This window comes from Heteronotia binoei, chromosome 21, assembly GCF_032191835.1.
Source record: "Heteronotia binoei isolate CCM8104 ecotype False Entrance Well chromosome 21, APGP_CSIRO_Hbin_v1, whole genome shotgun sequence".
NCBI classification, from domain to species: domain Eukaryota; kingdom Metazoa; phylum Chordata; class Lepidosauria; order Squamata; family Gekkonidae; genus Heteronotia; species Heteronotia binoei.
The window spans coordinates 39,235,480-39,252,274 of NC_083243.1; the positions used below are offsets into that span (position 1 = coordinate 39,235,480).

Sequence of the window (16,795 nt, forward strand, 5' to 3'; positions counted from 1 at the left end):
GAGCCAACCTTGAGCTGGCTATCTGAAAACCGAGCTTCCACCAGGGATCAAACTCAGGTCGTGAGCAGAGCTTAGTACTGCAGCTTTAACACTCTGCGCCAGTTGCAATATGAAGGGGGGGATAAAAACATCATGTTCCGAAGACAGAGTACCAGCAGCAGTTCTTTGGATCTAACACACAGGAATTCCTCAAATCACCTCAGAATTTTGGCATTGGTACAAATGCCTTTTTTAAAAGGGCTCATATATGGCCCACAGATTGGTGAGCAGTGTATGCCATATTGTTAACACTAGTAGGCTTTCGTTACTGCCATTGTGCCATGGGTGTGTGGTGCTTAAGCAGGTTGTGTTCTAATTTTGATGTCTCTAATGTTATTAGAAATTTTGCTGTCTTATTATTTGTGGACTAAATAATTCATCAGAAAATGCTGTGTTAAATATTATGCTAAATATAGCTCAGCTAAACTTAAACGTTTTTACTTTTCAAGGACACTTTGATTGTGTGGTCTGAGGCAGAGAACTATGACCTTGCACTTAGCTTTCAAGAAAAAGCTGGATGTGATGAAATATGGGAAAAAATATGTCAGGTAAGTTTTCTTTCTTGTATCTTTTCCTGACAGAACTTCCTGACATAGTGGCTCCTCAGTGGAACAGTCTTCTTGGACTTAAAAACTTTCCAGCATAAAAACAATAGTAACCCATACAGTAATATTGTTAAAAATCTAAAATTACATTCATTATAAATAACATTAAGATGGCAGACTAATTCTTGGGCCTGATCAGGTATTTCATATATAATTCTGCTCCATGGTGGATTCGAGCCAACAATCTAAACTGGGCAGTTTGAGCAGTTGAAACCAGTATAAGCAGTTTGGACGGGAGGGGCCAATCCCATATGGACGTCCATTGCCTCAACTGAAAGCCTGGTGGAATAGCTCCATTTTACAGGCCCATTTAGGAGACATAAGGCTATGAACCACTGCTGTAGTGGGTCTGTGAATCTTTTGTAAATATAGGAGATGGGCCCCTCTTACAACTGTCTGACAGATGTAAATGTGGAGCCCTCTTGCTTTTCTAGGTATTGGGGGAGGGATTTTATTTCTGTAGAAAGGGATAAAATTGACTTCCTCCTCTTTCAAGCAGTGGGAGATTATCAAGCTGCCACCACCCACAGTCATCTAGCTTCCAGAACATTTTGGAGCATTAATTAGAAAATGTGCTGACTGGTTGCTGGGATACTATAGCTCAGCCCTAGGAGCTCCTGACTGACTGAGTGGTAGTACCAAGGAGATACAGTCCTGTTGCAGGAGTCTAGTAGCCCCTTAAAGACTAACAAGAATTAGATAGTTATTTCAGGTATAAAATTTGTTTTCCAATGCAAAGGGTTTCAGCTGAAAGATAAAGAGAAGACAGTCTGTGTCTATAGACCAGTGCAGGGTTGCCACTTTCTGGAAAGTCTTGGAAATAGAAATTGGTCAGGGAAAGTCAGGGATTTTGGTCTGAAGTCAGGGAAATTGTGATTAAAATATATTCAAGTTGTGGATTTTTGACCTGCTGCTGCAAGAGCATGATCTGTTCTTGTGGCAACTGGAATAGAGAAGTAGCAGAATACAAGTAAAACTTAATGGTGCCCTTTCCCAGCTCCACCCCCATCAAGCTGCCTAATGTGTTTGTTGAGCTCTGTCCCTGCGTGATTTCCAAGGTCTGCCTGTAGTATTTGCAAAGCAAGGCTAGTTCAAACATTTAACAGTATACAAACTTGAAACATCTAACTGTTTTCATTCCTACCTGCTAGTTTAACTAGCATTTAACTTGCATATAAAGATAAGCATATTTGGGGTCATGCTTGTGTATGGAATGGACTTTTTGTCTCCTGCTAAACCCAGCATGGAGTTGCAAATGAGTTGCTGCTGTTGGATTTCACAAACTAGCACTTTCTACTCTGCACCATGCAAAGTAAATTTTGCGAATGTGATTGCTTGTTCCTGCTGGAGTTACAGAGTACCAGTTTTCTCACCCTCTTTCCTGACTTCTTCCATGCATGAAGGTTGCAAATGAGGGTTATCTGCTTCTATAGTTGCAGAAACTCCACCTCCTTTCTTGCTGCTGATCTGCTCATTACACTTTCTGGAACCAGAAAGTGAAACTTTCCCAGCTTTGGAAAGTTCCTACTTGTTAGCATTCAGAGTTTACTTGAATTAAAGTTTGTATCTTGGTGTAATTTTTGGTGCAGTTACAAAATGGATGTTGCTGCAGTTAATGTTGAAAGAAGCTGATATTAAATCTCTTACTTTGACAAATATTTTTGCAGTTGAGATTTGTGTAGTTTTAGAGTGGAGCATTTCATTAAGCATTGCATTAATGCAACACAACCTATTCATTTTTTTACATGGTTATATTTGAATGGTGGTCAGGGAAATTGACAAATGTTGGTCAGGGAAATGAAAAATAAAATTTTAGTGGCAACCCTGCAATGGTAATCTTCAGATTAATTCTGGAAATTTGGCTTTTGTATGATGCTAGTGTTTTTTTCCCCTGTGAGCCACTTGGGACGGGGGAAGATCTTTCCTCCGGTGGGTCTGTGGCCAGAGGCTGTTAATAAAACAAGAAGTTTTCTTACTATCCCTGGAACAAAGTCTTTTCCTATCAATGGATGAGACTAACTGGAACTCAGGTTGAGAACCACTGGTATAGCTTAATTAAATGTCTGAAGAAAATCTTGATGTATTATCACGTTAAACTGCCAATCCTCTTTTCTTGCCACCTGCTCCTACTCCTGTGAGTACAAGGCTTGTTTAGATCCAGGCTTCTGCAGAGTTCACAAAAGTGGATCTTTCTTGCATGCCTGTAAAACCTCTGTTAAGGATTAGGACACTCTTAGAAACAATATGGGTAAAGGGCACTTGGATCTAATATGTGGGATGGGGGACTGCAGCAAGAAGGCATGTGTAGCAGGTAAATAACGAAGCCCCACACATTGCTTGGTTTGAAACGAGGGATTTTACTTTGACATCAAAGTAGAACTTGTCGGCATAAGTCCAAAATGACTAAGTTAAAATCATCGACCTTCTGACCATTTTATACACAAATCAAAACAAGCAGACAAGCCCACCAGCCTTATCTATTCAAATGCCCCACCTCCTGCTTTCCTTCCAGTAATTTCTTGTAGTTTTCCACAGTCCCTCTGCCTTCATGCGTTTATCAGTTTTAACAAGGAGCTTCCTCAGAGGAGCCTCTTATCTGCTCCACAACCTTTGAATTCACACCCATTTTGGGCTGTGTGGCCTCTTAACAGTTACAGCTGCTTCAAATATTGCATCAGACATTCTCTTCTGAAGGCACAAAAACCATATTTTCATTTATTATTATTATAGGGGTATTCGTTTATTATTCAGGGGTCCCCCTTCACATGATCAAACAAAATCCTCCCCCTTCCTGCTTGTTGAGTGGAGCAAAAGCTCATCTGTGAATATTGCTAGTGGGGAAGTTATTTTATCCAGCTTCTTCTATCTTGTTGCAACCCCATCCTCCCCCAATGTCACGCTGTTCTCAAGGGTGGATTTACTTGGCCTAATCTGGGAAGATGTTAGGAAAAAATCTTCTGTGAACTTCTTTAATTCACAGGAACTTAGATCCAACCTTTAATCTTTGGTCCTGCCTGTTTGCTAAGATTTCTGTTTTTTTATTATGGCTTTTCTGCGGCTTTGTGGTTTTTTTCATTGGCAAAATCCTACATAGTGGAAATTGAAACCTTCTGGTTTTCTTACACTTTAATAGGTTCAAGGAAAAGACCCTTCAGTGGACATTACACAGGACTTGGTGGATGAATCTGAAGAGGAACGCTTTGATGATATGTCATCACCAGGTCTAGAATTGCCATCTTGTGAATTAAGTCGATTAGAGGAAATTGCAGAACTTGTAGCATCTTCACTGCCTTCCCCATTACGTCGTGAAAAACTTGCTCTAGCACTGGAAAATGAGGGCTACATTAAGAAGCTCTTAGAAATTTTTCACGTGTGTGAGGACTTGGAAAACATTGAAGGACTACACCATTTGTATGAAATTATCAAGGGAATCTTCCTTTTGAATAGAACTGCACTTTTTGAAGTTATGTTTTCTGAGGAATGTATAATGGATGTAATTGGATGTCTGGAATATGATCCGTCTTTATCACTGTCACGGAAACACAGGGAGTTTCTAACAAAAACTGCAAAATTTAAAGAAGTTATTCCAATATCAGATCCAGAGCTAAAACAAAAAATACATCAAACATACAGAGTACAGTATATTCAAGATATGGTTCTACCGACACCTTCGGTATTTGAGGAAAACATGTTATCAACTCTTCATTCGTTCATCTTTTTTAATAAAGTAGAAATAGTTGGTATGTTACAGGTAAGTCTGCTACTTTTTTTTGTAAACCCAGTTTGCTCTACATTTGGATATCTTTCTAGTCTTATGGTCCTGCTTTGGCATCATAATGTTACATAGTGGGCCATTTCACATGCCTAGAAGGTGCAGATTTTTGGAGTTAGAATTGTCAGCGCTTAGTTATCGTACCCTAATGATTTGCAGACACTTATGCCAAGCCTTCCTTTGCAAGCTGAGATTTGCAAGCCTATTTTCTAATTCTGTCTCCTGCTATTCTGCACCCAGTTTTTTGCATACAGCCTGTGAATTTACCACACAGCGGTGTCTCTTTACAGCAGATACCAAGCTTTACCACAAAAAAGATGGGCAAGATTTTGGATTTTTCTCCAATCTGCTCCATATATACATGTGCTGAAATGAAACTGTGTCATGTTCTCTTGCATGCCTTTCCATAGAATCAGTCATGTGTTCATACAAACTGAGCTTTATGGTTTTTATCCTGCAAAACTAGTCTTAGTACCACATTGATAATTGGGTTCCTTGCTACTATCTGAAGTTCTGTGCTTGTTGATGCTGCCTAAAAAATTAGGGGCCAACATATGCAGGAAGGGGATGTTATGTGAGTGTTGTTGATGGGTGTTTCATTGCCATCAATGGATGCTGAGTTCTCCGAGGACCAAGAAGCTCAAGGTGGAAGCAACATTTTGTTTCATAGAGAGTGAATGGTGAGTCTTTAGGGCATAGATATTTGGTGAGTCTTTTCCTTTATAAAAAGTGTGAAAGCCATTGGCATAGTGAGAGGAAAACCCAAAGTATGTGACAAAATTACAGTACATCATTTAATGCTGTCAGGTTTATGGGTCTGCATACATGCTTTTTTATAATTTACTGTTTAAATTTCTGTAGAAACAGCATCTTTCTTTTTGAGGTTTTATGATAGGCAGGATGGAGTCAAAAAGGTATGGTTAATGGGAAGAAAGTGACTAGATGCTGTAAAATAGTCACATGGGACATACAAGATGTGCCCCATTTCCCCTGGTGCCTTTTGCAGAACAAACTGCATGTTTTCAAACACACTTATATAACTGTGTGTTCTAGAACCTTGTGTGTGTGTGTTAAATGAAAGCTATGATACTCAAAAATTCACAACAGATTCTCTTTTTTTTAAGTATGAACAAACTTGCAGTGTACTGCCAGTTTTGTTTATAGCTGAGTTTGTGAAATCAGGAAAGTTAAGACTGAGAATATCACCTAGTTGCTCACTTACTTAGTCATTCAGAAATACTTACCATTAACAGCATTCTGGGTAACTTGATCATATTCTATTTCAGACAGCATAGGAAACTAAAATAGATTGAGCAAAGCAATTAAAACACACAGTGGAGTGTTTTTGTTTAGCATGTTTATCCATTGGCATGATTCAGTCGATTCTTACCTATTGATACGGGTTTTTTGCAGAAATTAGGAAGATTTCACAGTACTTTGTTTGTGAAAAATTTTCCATTTCTAAAGATTTTGTATTTTCTAAAACTGATATTGAATACCATTTACAATCCAGTATTCAGCAACTTGACAGTTTCAAATACAGATGGGCACAACCTGGGAAAATGAAGGTTCATCCCAGTCCCTGGTTCATAGGGTCTCACAAACCTTATTTACCAAATCAGTTCACTTAGTGAGGTTTGTGATGCAGTAGAATGCCCTCCCTGTGGGCTCTGCCAAAACCAAGATAAGTGGCAGGAGCAGCAAGGGGGATGTGCCCACAGGCATGGAAGTCAGTGATCCAAAGTGTGAGGGGAAGAGATTGATAGTTCAGAAATCCCTCTGAGACAGGAGTGTGAGGTTTCAGCCAAGGAACCCATTGGCTGAGCCACTCTTCTCGGCTTGAGCAGGACAGGTGCCTCAGAGCCCTGAGTAAGCACCAGACACTTCCAACTCCACTGTTTTCATGCTGAGGAATGACTTCCAGTTCCCTTTCCTCTCTGTCTACCTAACTGCTTGCTGCAAAGTAAAAACAGCTGTGTGTGAGCTGGGGGGTATATATCCATTCTGCTCCCATACAGCAGAATGGGAGCTCTCTTGTTGGCAGCCAGTACTGTCTGTCAAACTTTGGAAGCCACTGTTGGTGTTTCCAGGACTGCAGAAATCCATTTTCTCTCCCCCCACCCTTACTTTGACAACTGATTGGCGCTAGCATGTATGCCACACAAACTGCTAATATGTACTGCACGAACCTGCAGGAGTTGTGTGTGAAAGAGCACATGTATTGTTTATTGTTTTGAACTCTGGTGCTAGGGGGTAAAATCACCAATTCAGTTTTTAAAAATCAGCTGTATGGATTGATGATTACAGTATTCCTTCTGTCATGTGAAAAGAGATATATAAATAGGAATGTTACCTTTGGTTTGACCTAACAGATCAAACTAACAGGTAGTGCAACCTTTATGAACAAAAGTTCAATGCCATTAAAACAGTTAAGTGGACAAGCATGTCTGTGGCATATCATGCACAGTTATTTGGGTGTGCTAACATTTGTATATCGACAAATTTCAGTGTCTTCATTCTTAAATTCAAATAGTGTAAAGTACATGCATGTCATATTGTCTACATTTTTAAAAACTTTATTCAAGTAAAAATAATTCCTACATGAAACATTGAATTTGACTATAACATTTGCATCAGATGATTTTTCTTTCCCTAATAAAATACTTCAGTTCAAGGATTTGTTGCTGTTGGAATATGAAATTACTAAATGCATGTCAAAATAAATGTTAGGACATGCTCTATTTAGGACATTTGGAGATTTCCCACATCTAATTTTCCCTGAAGCCCCCCACCCATCACGTGGTTCAATTTTTTTTCTTAAGCTCAACTGCCCTTACTGTATGGGCAGTTACTTGCACATACGGAAGCTTCGCATTCTGTCCTCTTCTTGCATAAGGGAAAGGGCTCAGTGCCGGGTATTTGCAGAAGGTCTCAAGTTCAGTCATTGGCATCTCCCATTTGAATCATCTCAGCAAATGTTGAGAACCTGAAGTCTCAGTGGCAGTCAGATTAGATTTGGACAGTCTGTAATAGTCTAAAGCAGCTTAGCCTGTTCATATACCTAGTTTCTTTGGGGGGTTTTCGGGATGAAAGATAAGTGGAACATTTTATGTTGTTATTCTGGCAACTTTCTTGAACAGTCAGGCTTAGGCATTAGTCTGTCTACGGAAGATCTAAAAATGATCCTCGAGACTATCAAAATAACTAACAGTTGATTAACTGAACATTTTTTTTAAAAAAACTGCATGGCTGTCAAATAAATTGAAAACTTTGGGGGTAGAAGTGGATTTAATATTGTTCCAAAACAATTGTTTTGCCTCACAAAGGGAATTTAAGGATTGGCTTTTATCTCAGGTCACAAAAATGACACAGTGAAAAAACTGCTGTCCCCCCTCCTCCACCTGCACCAGGATTCCAGGCTGAACCAAAAATGTAATTAATGATTTTTATAAGCTGATAATCTTGTAGAACAATACTTGGGTCTGACTCATCTTCATTGTAATAAGATATACAATTCAATGAGATGGCTAAACATTCAAAACTGCTTAAGTCTGGAAAACTGATCCATAATTAATCTTAGCAAGACCAAATGAGAAATGTATATATTTAGTAGAACAACGTAATACATTTGTATAGTAGATAGCAAACTTAATTGGGCTTGGGGGAGTTAATGTTAGAGGTGTGCGTGAACTGACTCGGTAAAGAAAGTTCATCATGAATTTTGGTCAGTTTGCTGTTTCATGAAGCAGTGTTTGTGAACTGAAGAGCTCCCATGAACTTTCACAAATTTTAAGGCTTTCTGTTGTTCAGAAAAAACTGCTGACAGCAGGGAACAGAAAATAGGGGCCATTTAAAACCCTGCTTTCTGCTCTTTGCGGCTTTGAGCCACTCAACTCCGTTTTATTCTCCCCACTAAAAGCAGTGGGAAGCAGAAAGCAGGGATCATGGACTGATACAAGCCAGTTCAGTTCACGAACAAATGTATCAGTTTATTGTTCAATTTGTGGTTTAGCCATTAACTGCACAACAAAAATAAGGTTTGTGCCCTTTGCTATCAAATGCTCCCAGTCTTTTGATATACATACTTTAGCTGCATCATTTGTTACTGTGGCAATAAAGCCAGTGCCATTTGGACTGCATTAATTGGAATATTGTGCCCATGGCTTGTAATGCGAAAGTAGAATATTAGCAGTGTAAGACTACATTTAGTATAACAGCATGCTGTATTTCTAGGAAATTCAATTTATTTATTTTATTTATTTTATTCGATTTAGACTTACAAAGGTAAGTCTAGGGCTCTATTCAGACAGTTCAAATTGTGGTTTGATCAAGCCCCAGTTAGTTGAAATGTCTGAACTCCAAAATCAGAATTTGTTGGTTCACAGCAAAGCAGTGTTTTAAACTAGGAATTGTGACAAAGTGACTAACCAGTTTTTAGGGACCATGGTTTGATGCTTGTGCAGAGAGACATCCGTAAAGAAATTGATTTTTTCTTTGGAAGTTTGAAATGAGCAAAACCTTCACTCTGAGTTTTAAAAGTTTTTTTCTCTCCAGGCAGAGAACAGGTAGGAAAGGGGGAAGTCAGTTCAATTGCTTTCCAGACTTCCATCAGCCCACCTTCATACAGATGCTAATAGGTCTAGCTAGAGACAGTTGGATGGGCCAGCCACCCTGCTCTCAGGGGACAGAGACTTGGGGGAATTAAGACTAGAATCACTTCAGGAAGAAATTTCTGGAGGCATCGGGGAAAACTTGCTTGAGGTGGCCTGATCAGGTCATTGGGAGGGGAAAGGGAGAAGATAAAACCCCTGTCTTTTTATGTTGAGTCCATCAGAAAAGACAGAACTCTTAACTGAGGTCTGGAAGAGATAGCCATTGACCATGTACTGTCCTGAATTTGAACTAGAAGGACCTTCTTGACTCAGGCTGTTCTTTTTGAAGTGTGTAAGTAGGAAAATGAAACAGCTTATTGTCATGGGTTATCTCTAGTATTTGAAGTTGGTGGCAGTTGCATATTAAGAAAGAATATAGCTGCTTTATATCATTAAATATAAAGTGTAACAAATATATGCACATTTGCCTTTTAAAACTATCAATTTGTAACTGGAGTGTATTTTGGGTGTATTTTGAAATTTTTATTGGTATGGTAAATGTAACACTGCTTTTTTGTAGGAAGATGAAAAATTTTTGACTGAGCTGTTTGCACAACTTACAGATGAAGCCACAGATGAGGAGAAAAGGCAAGAATTGGTAAGTGTGTTTAAAGTGAGTGTAATAAGGTAGTTGCTGCATTATGTTATTTTTACAGAAATCTTCTTGTGGATTAAATACTGGTTAATACGAAACAAGAGTGAGTATAAATGGGCAGTTTTCACAGTGGAGGGTGGTAAGCAGTGGGATTCTGCAGGGCTCAGTATTGGGTCTGGTGTTTTTTTTCTTGTTTACATGTTTTGGAGTTGGTAGTTGAAGCAGATTACTCGCTATAAATGTTGATCCAGTGTGTGACACCAATTAAAAGGGCAAATGCTATGCTGGTGATTGTTAGGAAGGGAATTGAAAACAAATCAGCCAGTATAATAATGGAGAGCCAGTTTGGTGTAGTGGTTAAGTGTGCGGACTCTTATCTGGGAGAACCTGGTTCGATTCCCCACTCCTCCACTTGCACCTGCTGGAATGGCCTTGGGTCAGCCATAGCTCTGGCAGAGGTTGTCCTTGAAAGGGCAGCTGCTGTGAGAGCCCTCTCTAGCCCCACCCACCTCACAGGGTGTCTGTTGTGGGGGAGGAAGGTAAAGGAGATTGTAAGCCGCTCTGAGACTCTTCGGAGTGGAGGGCGGGATATAAATCCAATATCTTCTTCTTCTTCTTCCTGTATAAATCAATGGTGTGGCCTCATTTGGAATACAGTGTACAGTTCTGATCACTGCACTGCAAAAAAGATATTATAGCATTGGAAAAAGTGCAGAAAAGGGCAACTAAAATGATTTAGGGGGTGGAGCACTTTCCCTATGAAGAAAGGTTTAAAGAGGTTAGGGCTCTTTTGCATGGAGAAACAACAAGTGAGGGGTGACATGGTAGAGGCTTAGAAAATTATGCATGGGACAAAGAAGGTAGAGAAAGAAGTAATTTTCCCCCCTTCTCACAATACAAGAACTTGTGGGCAGTCAATGAAATTAATAAGCAGTAGGTTTTAATAAAGGGAAGTACTGCTTCACCCAAAGATAATTAAATAATGATAATTAACATGTGGAATTCACTGCCACAGTGGTGGTGGCTGCAAGCATAGACAGCTTCAAGAGGGAATTGGATAAAAATATGGAGCAGATGTCCATCAGCGGCTATTAGCCACCAAGTACAGATGGAACACTCTGTGTTGAGCCATAATGCTCTGTATTTTTGGTGCCTGGGGGGTGAGAGTGAGAGTGCATCTGGAGTCTGCCCCTGCTGGTAGACCTCCTGGTGGTGCCTGGGTTTTGGCAATTGTGTGATGTGCTGAGTGTTAGACTGGATTGGCCATTGGCCTTGTACAACATGGCTTCTCAAGTTTCTCACTAAATTAGGCTTCTTTCTTTTTTGTTTTTAGGTAAACTTTCTCAAAGAGTTTTGTGCATTTTCTCAAACATTACAACCTCAAAACAGAGATGCTTTTTTCAAAACATTGTCTAACATGGGCATTCTTCCAGCACTAGAAGTCATCTTAGTGAGTTTTCAAAGTTCACTTTTAAACATTTATCTTGCTTTTCAGACCTCTAGTGTTTGTATGTACATGTGGTAGCTGAATAGTTTCAATTCTGTATTATCATGTTGGGGGGGTATTTTTAGTAGCAAAAAAAAAATTATATCTATGCGCTATTTATATCCATGCCCCATAGTAAAACAGTATGAGATAAAAGGCTAACTGCACCCTCACCTCCTGCATTGTGGTCCCTTTTGACTGCTATTCCGAAACATCTTGAGATATCTGACCACAGAACTCCTAGAGTGCTCCGCAGTTTGGTGCTTAACCAAGGAAAATAATGAAATAATGGTTTTAGTCTTAAAACCTTTTGGACTTCCTCAGTTTAGTTCCGCATCCTTGTTTTTGTTTGACTTCAGGGAATGGATGATGCACAAGTGCGAAGCGCAGCTACTGATATATTTTCATATTTGGTTGAATACAACCCATCAATGGTACGAGAATTTGTCATGCAAGAGGCTCAGCAGAATGATGATGTAAGTGGGTCCTAACAACATTCTGTTTCCGTTAAGAGATGTTTCCATTCACAATTCATAACTTTTGAAATAACTATTTTGACAAAAACTGCGCTTAATGATTGATGTTCAGAAAGATATCTGTATTGTCTTTTACTGAGGGGTGTGCTGTCGTATCTTCTGGAAGCTACCAATATTTTCGTGTAATATAGTTTTCTCTTAATCATCTGGTGCAGATGTAATGCCGGCTGCCTGCAAATCACAGTTACAGATTAGGAATGCATGCTCCTTTCTTTTATCAGCTTTCACCATGAGTTTTAAATCCTGGTGTTGGGGACCCTAGCTGTCATGAACCACAGCTAACGTTGGTTTAGATCTAATACTACATCATGGTTAAGAGCTATCAGTGGGTGGCAGAGACGGAGTCACACAAGATAATTGGTAGGGAGAAAAATCTGCATGGAACAATGTCTGAGAATTGTTTCACATAATTATTTTCTGCCGTTTTCTTCATGCTAATCTTTAGAAGCTCCTCTGTTGTGGAAATCACTGCCAAATTCACCCCTTTCTGTGTTGAGAAAAAACGGCCATGACAGTATAAAGCAGCTTGGGTCTGCTGGTGAAATTATTGCTGTTAACATGGGAATGACCTTTCAACTCAGAACTATATACTAATGCCTTGCATCACTAGTTTTGAACAATGGCATTTCTTTAGATGATGTGTTGCTTTGTTTTTCCATTGTATTAGTCTTAGAATATTTTTAATACAAGTCTTTGTGATAAATTTTTCTACTTTACAAAAAATAAATAAATCCTACCCAACAGCAAAACATCTGAGGTGATATCAGCTGAATGGAGAGGTTATGATACATAGTAGACCCTGAAACAAATTTTGAAACTGCACTGGCACAGGGTGAGTTATTTAGCAAGTAGGATGCACATTTCCCATGAGACGCAGTTCATAGTGAGTAAATGTGCCATGCCCTCCAGGGGCTCAACATAGGCTTTGTGGCAGTCTCTTCTCATGATGTCACATTGAAATATCACATTACACAGGTGGGGCGCTGTGTAGTAACAGTTGCATCAAAACATGCCCTTATACATAAACTTGTTTCTAGTAACAAGCCACCTTCTGTCGATTTTAAGATTTATGATTTATAAGCAGCATAAAGGGGTGGGGGGAGAGGACTGAATGTAGACTTTGGCAACATGTAACTTCACCTTTGGCAGCCCCCTGAAAGCCATCCTTGCTAGCTGATTGATCATTAGGAGCAACCTGTTATGCAGTACAGGGGTTGCAGTTGGAAGGAGGATGTGGCAGATATCGTCCCTGTCCTCCTTAGTGGACTACTGACTCAAAGGCTTTTTAGTAGGCTGCAGAAAGGCGAAGGTGGCAGAGATTCATTCTGTGTGCAAAGCTCTGCTCACAGTATTGTGAATCTAACTTGAGCCTCTAGTTGCTGCATTTTAATCAGATATAAAGTGTTTCTTTTAAGGTTTCAGTTCCCCTTGCTTTAAAAAAAAACTTATGTGCACAGCTTTGGTTCTGCAGTAAATTCTGGAACTGTGGATAGTCTGTAGTGGTACTGAGTGGTTTGATCTTCCCCATATGCGTGTCCCTCTTGCCTCCCTCACAGAGCAAATAATGGAGAGAAACTATTGCAGCTGTTGCTGGGAACCTTGTCCTCTCTATTCTCTGAATGGGAGAAGGTGAGGAAACTTCCTGCCAGGCCAAGGGTGTTCCTACGTTTTTTGGAGGGGGAATATCCTGCTATATTATGCTCAGCCACAGAATGGTGTAGACTGTTTCTGCCTTTTCTGGGTTGAATTCTTGGAGAAAAAGCAGAGCTAACACAGCCTCTCCTGTTTTGGCCAAAGTAGGCGGCACTGTGGTGAACTCTACCCTTTACAGGGAAGGAGTGCTTCTATTGGAATGATGAAAAGTCAAATGTGTAGCAATATAAAATCTCAGAATCATTTTTGTGCAGAGCTGCTTCAGGCATGCTCAAGAATATGCCTATGTGTCCTCTGGGATTTCTGATTTTAAACCCACCCACCCCTTTGTACAGCAAACCATCCCATGCCTTTTAAAACGTCTCCCAGTTTTTAACGGTGATTTGCTATTCAGCATTGAGAGGCTGTTTTTAAACACAAGTCTACAGCACTAAATGGAGCTCCATTTAGTTCACTAAATGGAGCTTCATTTAGTGCACTGAAGTAATCACACAGTTCTTTGAAATCTTTCCTTTATCTGAATTTCTCTGTTGGTGTCTTTCTCAATTTGTATGTTTCTTGTGACTAACCTGTTTGGTTTTTAACTTTTATTTTCTTAAACCAGGATATCTTACTCATTAACCTCATCATAGAACACATGATTTGTGATACAGATCCTGAACTGGGAGGAGCAGTCCAGTTGATGGGTTTACTACGTACCTTAGTGGATCCAGAAAATATGCTAGCTACTGCCAATGTAAGCAGATACCTGAATATTAATGTCTGTAGTGATGATAATGGAGGGAGGGGGGGAATGGTTCTTAAAACACTTTGATTAATATGTGTAATGTATGAATTAATGTCTTTTTATTCTACAGAAAACAGAAAAAACGGAATTCTTGGGTTTCTTTTACAAGCATTGTATGCATGTTCTCACAGCACCTTTATTGGCCAATACCACAGAGGAAAAACCTAGCAAAGGTGAGACTCAAGAGGTGTTGAATTTTGCCATATTGTCTTATAGCTAGAAAAAGATGACAGGTGGGAGAAGAGGGAGCTGAGACGGCTAGAGTGAGTGGCAGTGGGCTTCTGATGAAGCGGCAAGAACATTATAGAAATCCTATGAGGTAGCATTTATGGAATCATATGAGGTAGCATTGAAAACTGCTTAGAAGGAATTCTACATGGCTTCCATTGCATCTGCTAGCTCTTGCCCAGCTCAGTTATTCAGAATAATCAGGTCATTAACTTCCTTTCCTCAGAGAACACAAAAAGATCAATGTGGCCAAGTGCAAAGTAATGCACATTGGGGCCAAGAATCCCAGCTACAAATACAAGTTGATGGGGTGTGAACTGGCAGAGACTGACCAAGAGAGAGATCTTGGGGTTGTGGTAGATAATTCACTGAAAATGTCAAGGCAGTGTGCGTTTGCAATAAAAAAGGCCAACGCCATGCTGGGAATTATTAGGAAGGGAATTGAAAACAAATCAGCCAGTATCATAATGCCCCTGTATAAATCGATGGTGCGGTCTCATTTGGAGTACTGTGTGCAGTTCTGGTCGCCGCACCTCAAAAAGGATATTATAGCATTGGAGAAAGTTCAGAAAAGGGCAACTAGAATGATTAAAGGGCTGGAACACCTTCCCTATGAAGAAAGGTTGAAACGCTTAGGGCTATTTAGCTTGGAGAAACGTCGACTGAGGGGTGACATGATAGAGGTTTACAAGATAATGCATGGGATGGAGAAAGTAGAGAAAGAAGTACTTTTCTCCCTTTCTCACAATACGAGAACTCGTGGGCATTCGATGAAATTGCTGAGGAGACAGGTTAAAACGGATAAAAGGAAGTACTTCTTCACCCAAAGGGTGATTAACATGTGGAATTCACTGCCACAGGAGGTGGTGGCGGCCACAAGCATGGCCACCTTCAAGAGGGGGTTAGATAAAAATATAATTCAGCAGTCAGCTCTGAGACTTTTGTGATCCACTTTGAAAATAAAATCTTGTTGCTCTGCCAAGAACTACCAGCCACTATTGATACAGAACAAGACCTTGGCTGTCTTTAGGTTCAGCAATGGCCTTAAGTTCAACCAATTCTCTCAGAACAAGGGTGACAGGATTCTGGCTGCTGTGAAACCTACCGCTTGCCTCCTGGACTCATGCCCATCATGGCTTATATACATCCGGTGCTTTGCCAGCTGCACTGGCTTTCAATTGAATACTGAGTCAAAGGTTTTGGTTTTCACCTTTAAAGCCCTATGCGGCCCAGGACTGTGTCTCCCAGTGTGTTCCCCAAAGAGCATTGCACTCAAATGATCAAGATCTGCTGGTGGTTCCTGGCCCCAAAGATGTCCCTCTAGCCAGAACCAGAGACTTGTCATCTCTGGCATCAGCCTGGCAGAACAATCTCCCTACAGAGATCTGAGTCCTGCGGGACTTAATGCAGTTTTGCAGGACCTGTAAAATGGAGATGTTCGCCAGGCCTATGGTTGAGGTGGCAGAGACCTATTTACATTGCCCTCCCCTGCATCGCTCAGCATTGTTTCTTATGTTCAATCTGTATTATCTTATGTCTGCCCATCCCTTCTGCATCAGTTGCCATCCACCTGCACATATGTGGGAAGTGATTAAACAGTGCCATCGATTGTTATTGCTGTTACTTATTGATGTCATTTTATTGTGTTTTAATCACTGTAAAGTTTTTAGATACTGGATTATGTACTTATTGCTGTTGTAACCTGCCCTGCATCTGCTTGCAGGGGAGGGTGGACTAGAAGTCAAATAAATAAATAAAAATATATATATGGCAAACAATTTGCTGGGTACACACCACCGTAGGGTTCCTGCTAGTAAAACTGAGAATGCCCATTGCCAGGAGTGGACTGCAGGTTTCACTTTCACTACAGCACTGCTCCCAAGCACAGTGCATAGAATATGGGGGAAATAAAAGTGTGTACTCTGGAACATCCACTTGGAATTATCTTTGTGTACATGGTTCTCTCTTGTGTAGCTGGATCCTCCATGTGCCCTTAGTGGATGTTGTTTGAACACAAGGACAAGTAGAGGGATCCTGAGTTCCTGGATGAAGGGTACTTGGGCTGCTTGTGTCTTGCTGTGCTATGGTGTAGTTGTTAAGCATGTCAGACTAGGATCAGGAGACCGAGGTTTGAATTCCCACCTTGGGTCATTCATACTCTTGTAGCCTAACCTACCTCACAGAGTTGTGAGGATAAAATGGAGATAAGGAGAATGATGTAAGCTGCTTTGGGTCTCCATTGGGGAGAATGGTGCGTATAAATGAATAAAAAATGTAGCTGTGAAATTTAGGAAGTGTTACACAGATGCATTGCTACCTCAGTGTGGGCATGACTGTTGGCTGCCAGTACATGGTTGACAGCAGCCCCCTCTAGTATGCTTGTGTGCATGTGAAAAATGTATGCACTTTTGTCACCACATAAGAGCAATAGATTCAGCACTG

The 16,795-nt window shown here is 40.3% G+C and overlaps 1 protein-coding gene across 2 annotated transcripts in view; it reads left to right on the forward strand.

Annotated features, from left to right (window-relative positions):
• The window catches only part of PPP4R3A (protein phosphatase 4 regulatory subunit 3A), a 40,174-nt gene that overhangs the window by 11,407 nt on the left and 11,972 nt on the right, over positions 1-16,795 (forward strand). For both annotated transcript variants that reach the window (XM_060261177.1, XM_060261178.1), the window contains exons 3-9: positions 489-587; positions 3,778-4,395; positions 9,589-9,666; positions 10,997-11,113; positions 11,509-11,625; positions 13,943-14,074; positions 14,196-14,298. In XM_060261177.1, coding sequence (XP_060117160.1) covers positions 489-587; positions 3,778-4,395; positions 9,589-9,666; positions 10,997-11,113; positions 11,509-11,625; positions 13,943-14,074; positions 14,196-14,298 — 1,264 coding nt within the window. The remainder of the gene's footprint in view (positions 1-488; positions 588-3,777; positions 4,396-9,588; positions 9,667-10,996; positions 11,114-11,508; positions 11,626-13,942; positions 14,075-14,195; positions 14,299-16,795) is intronic.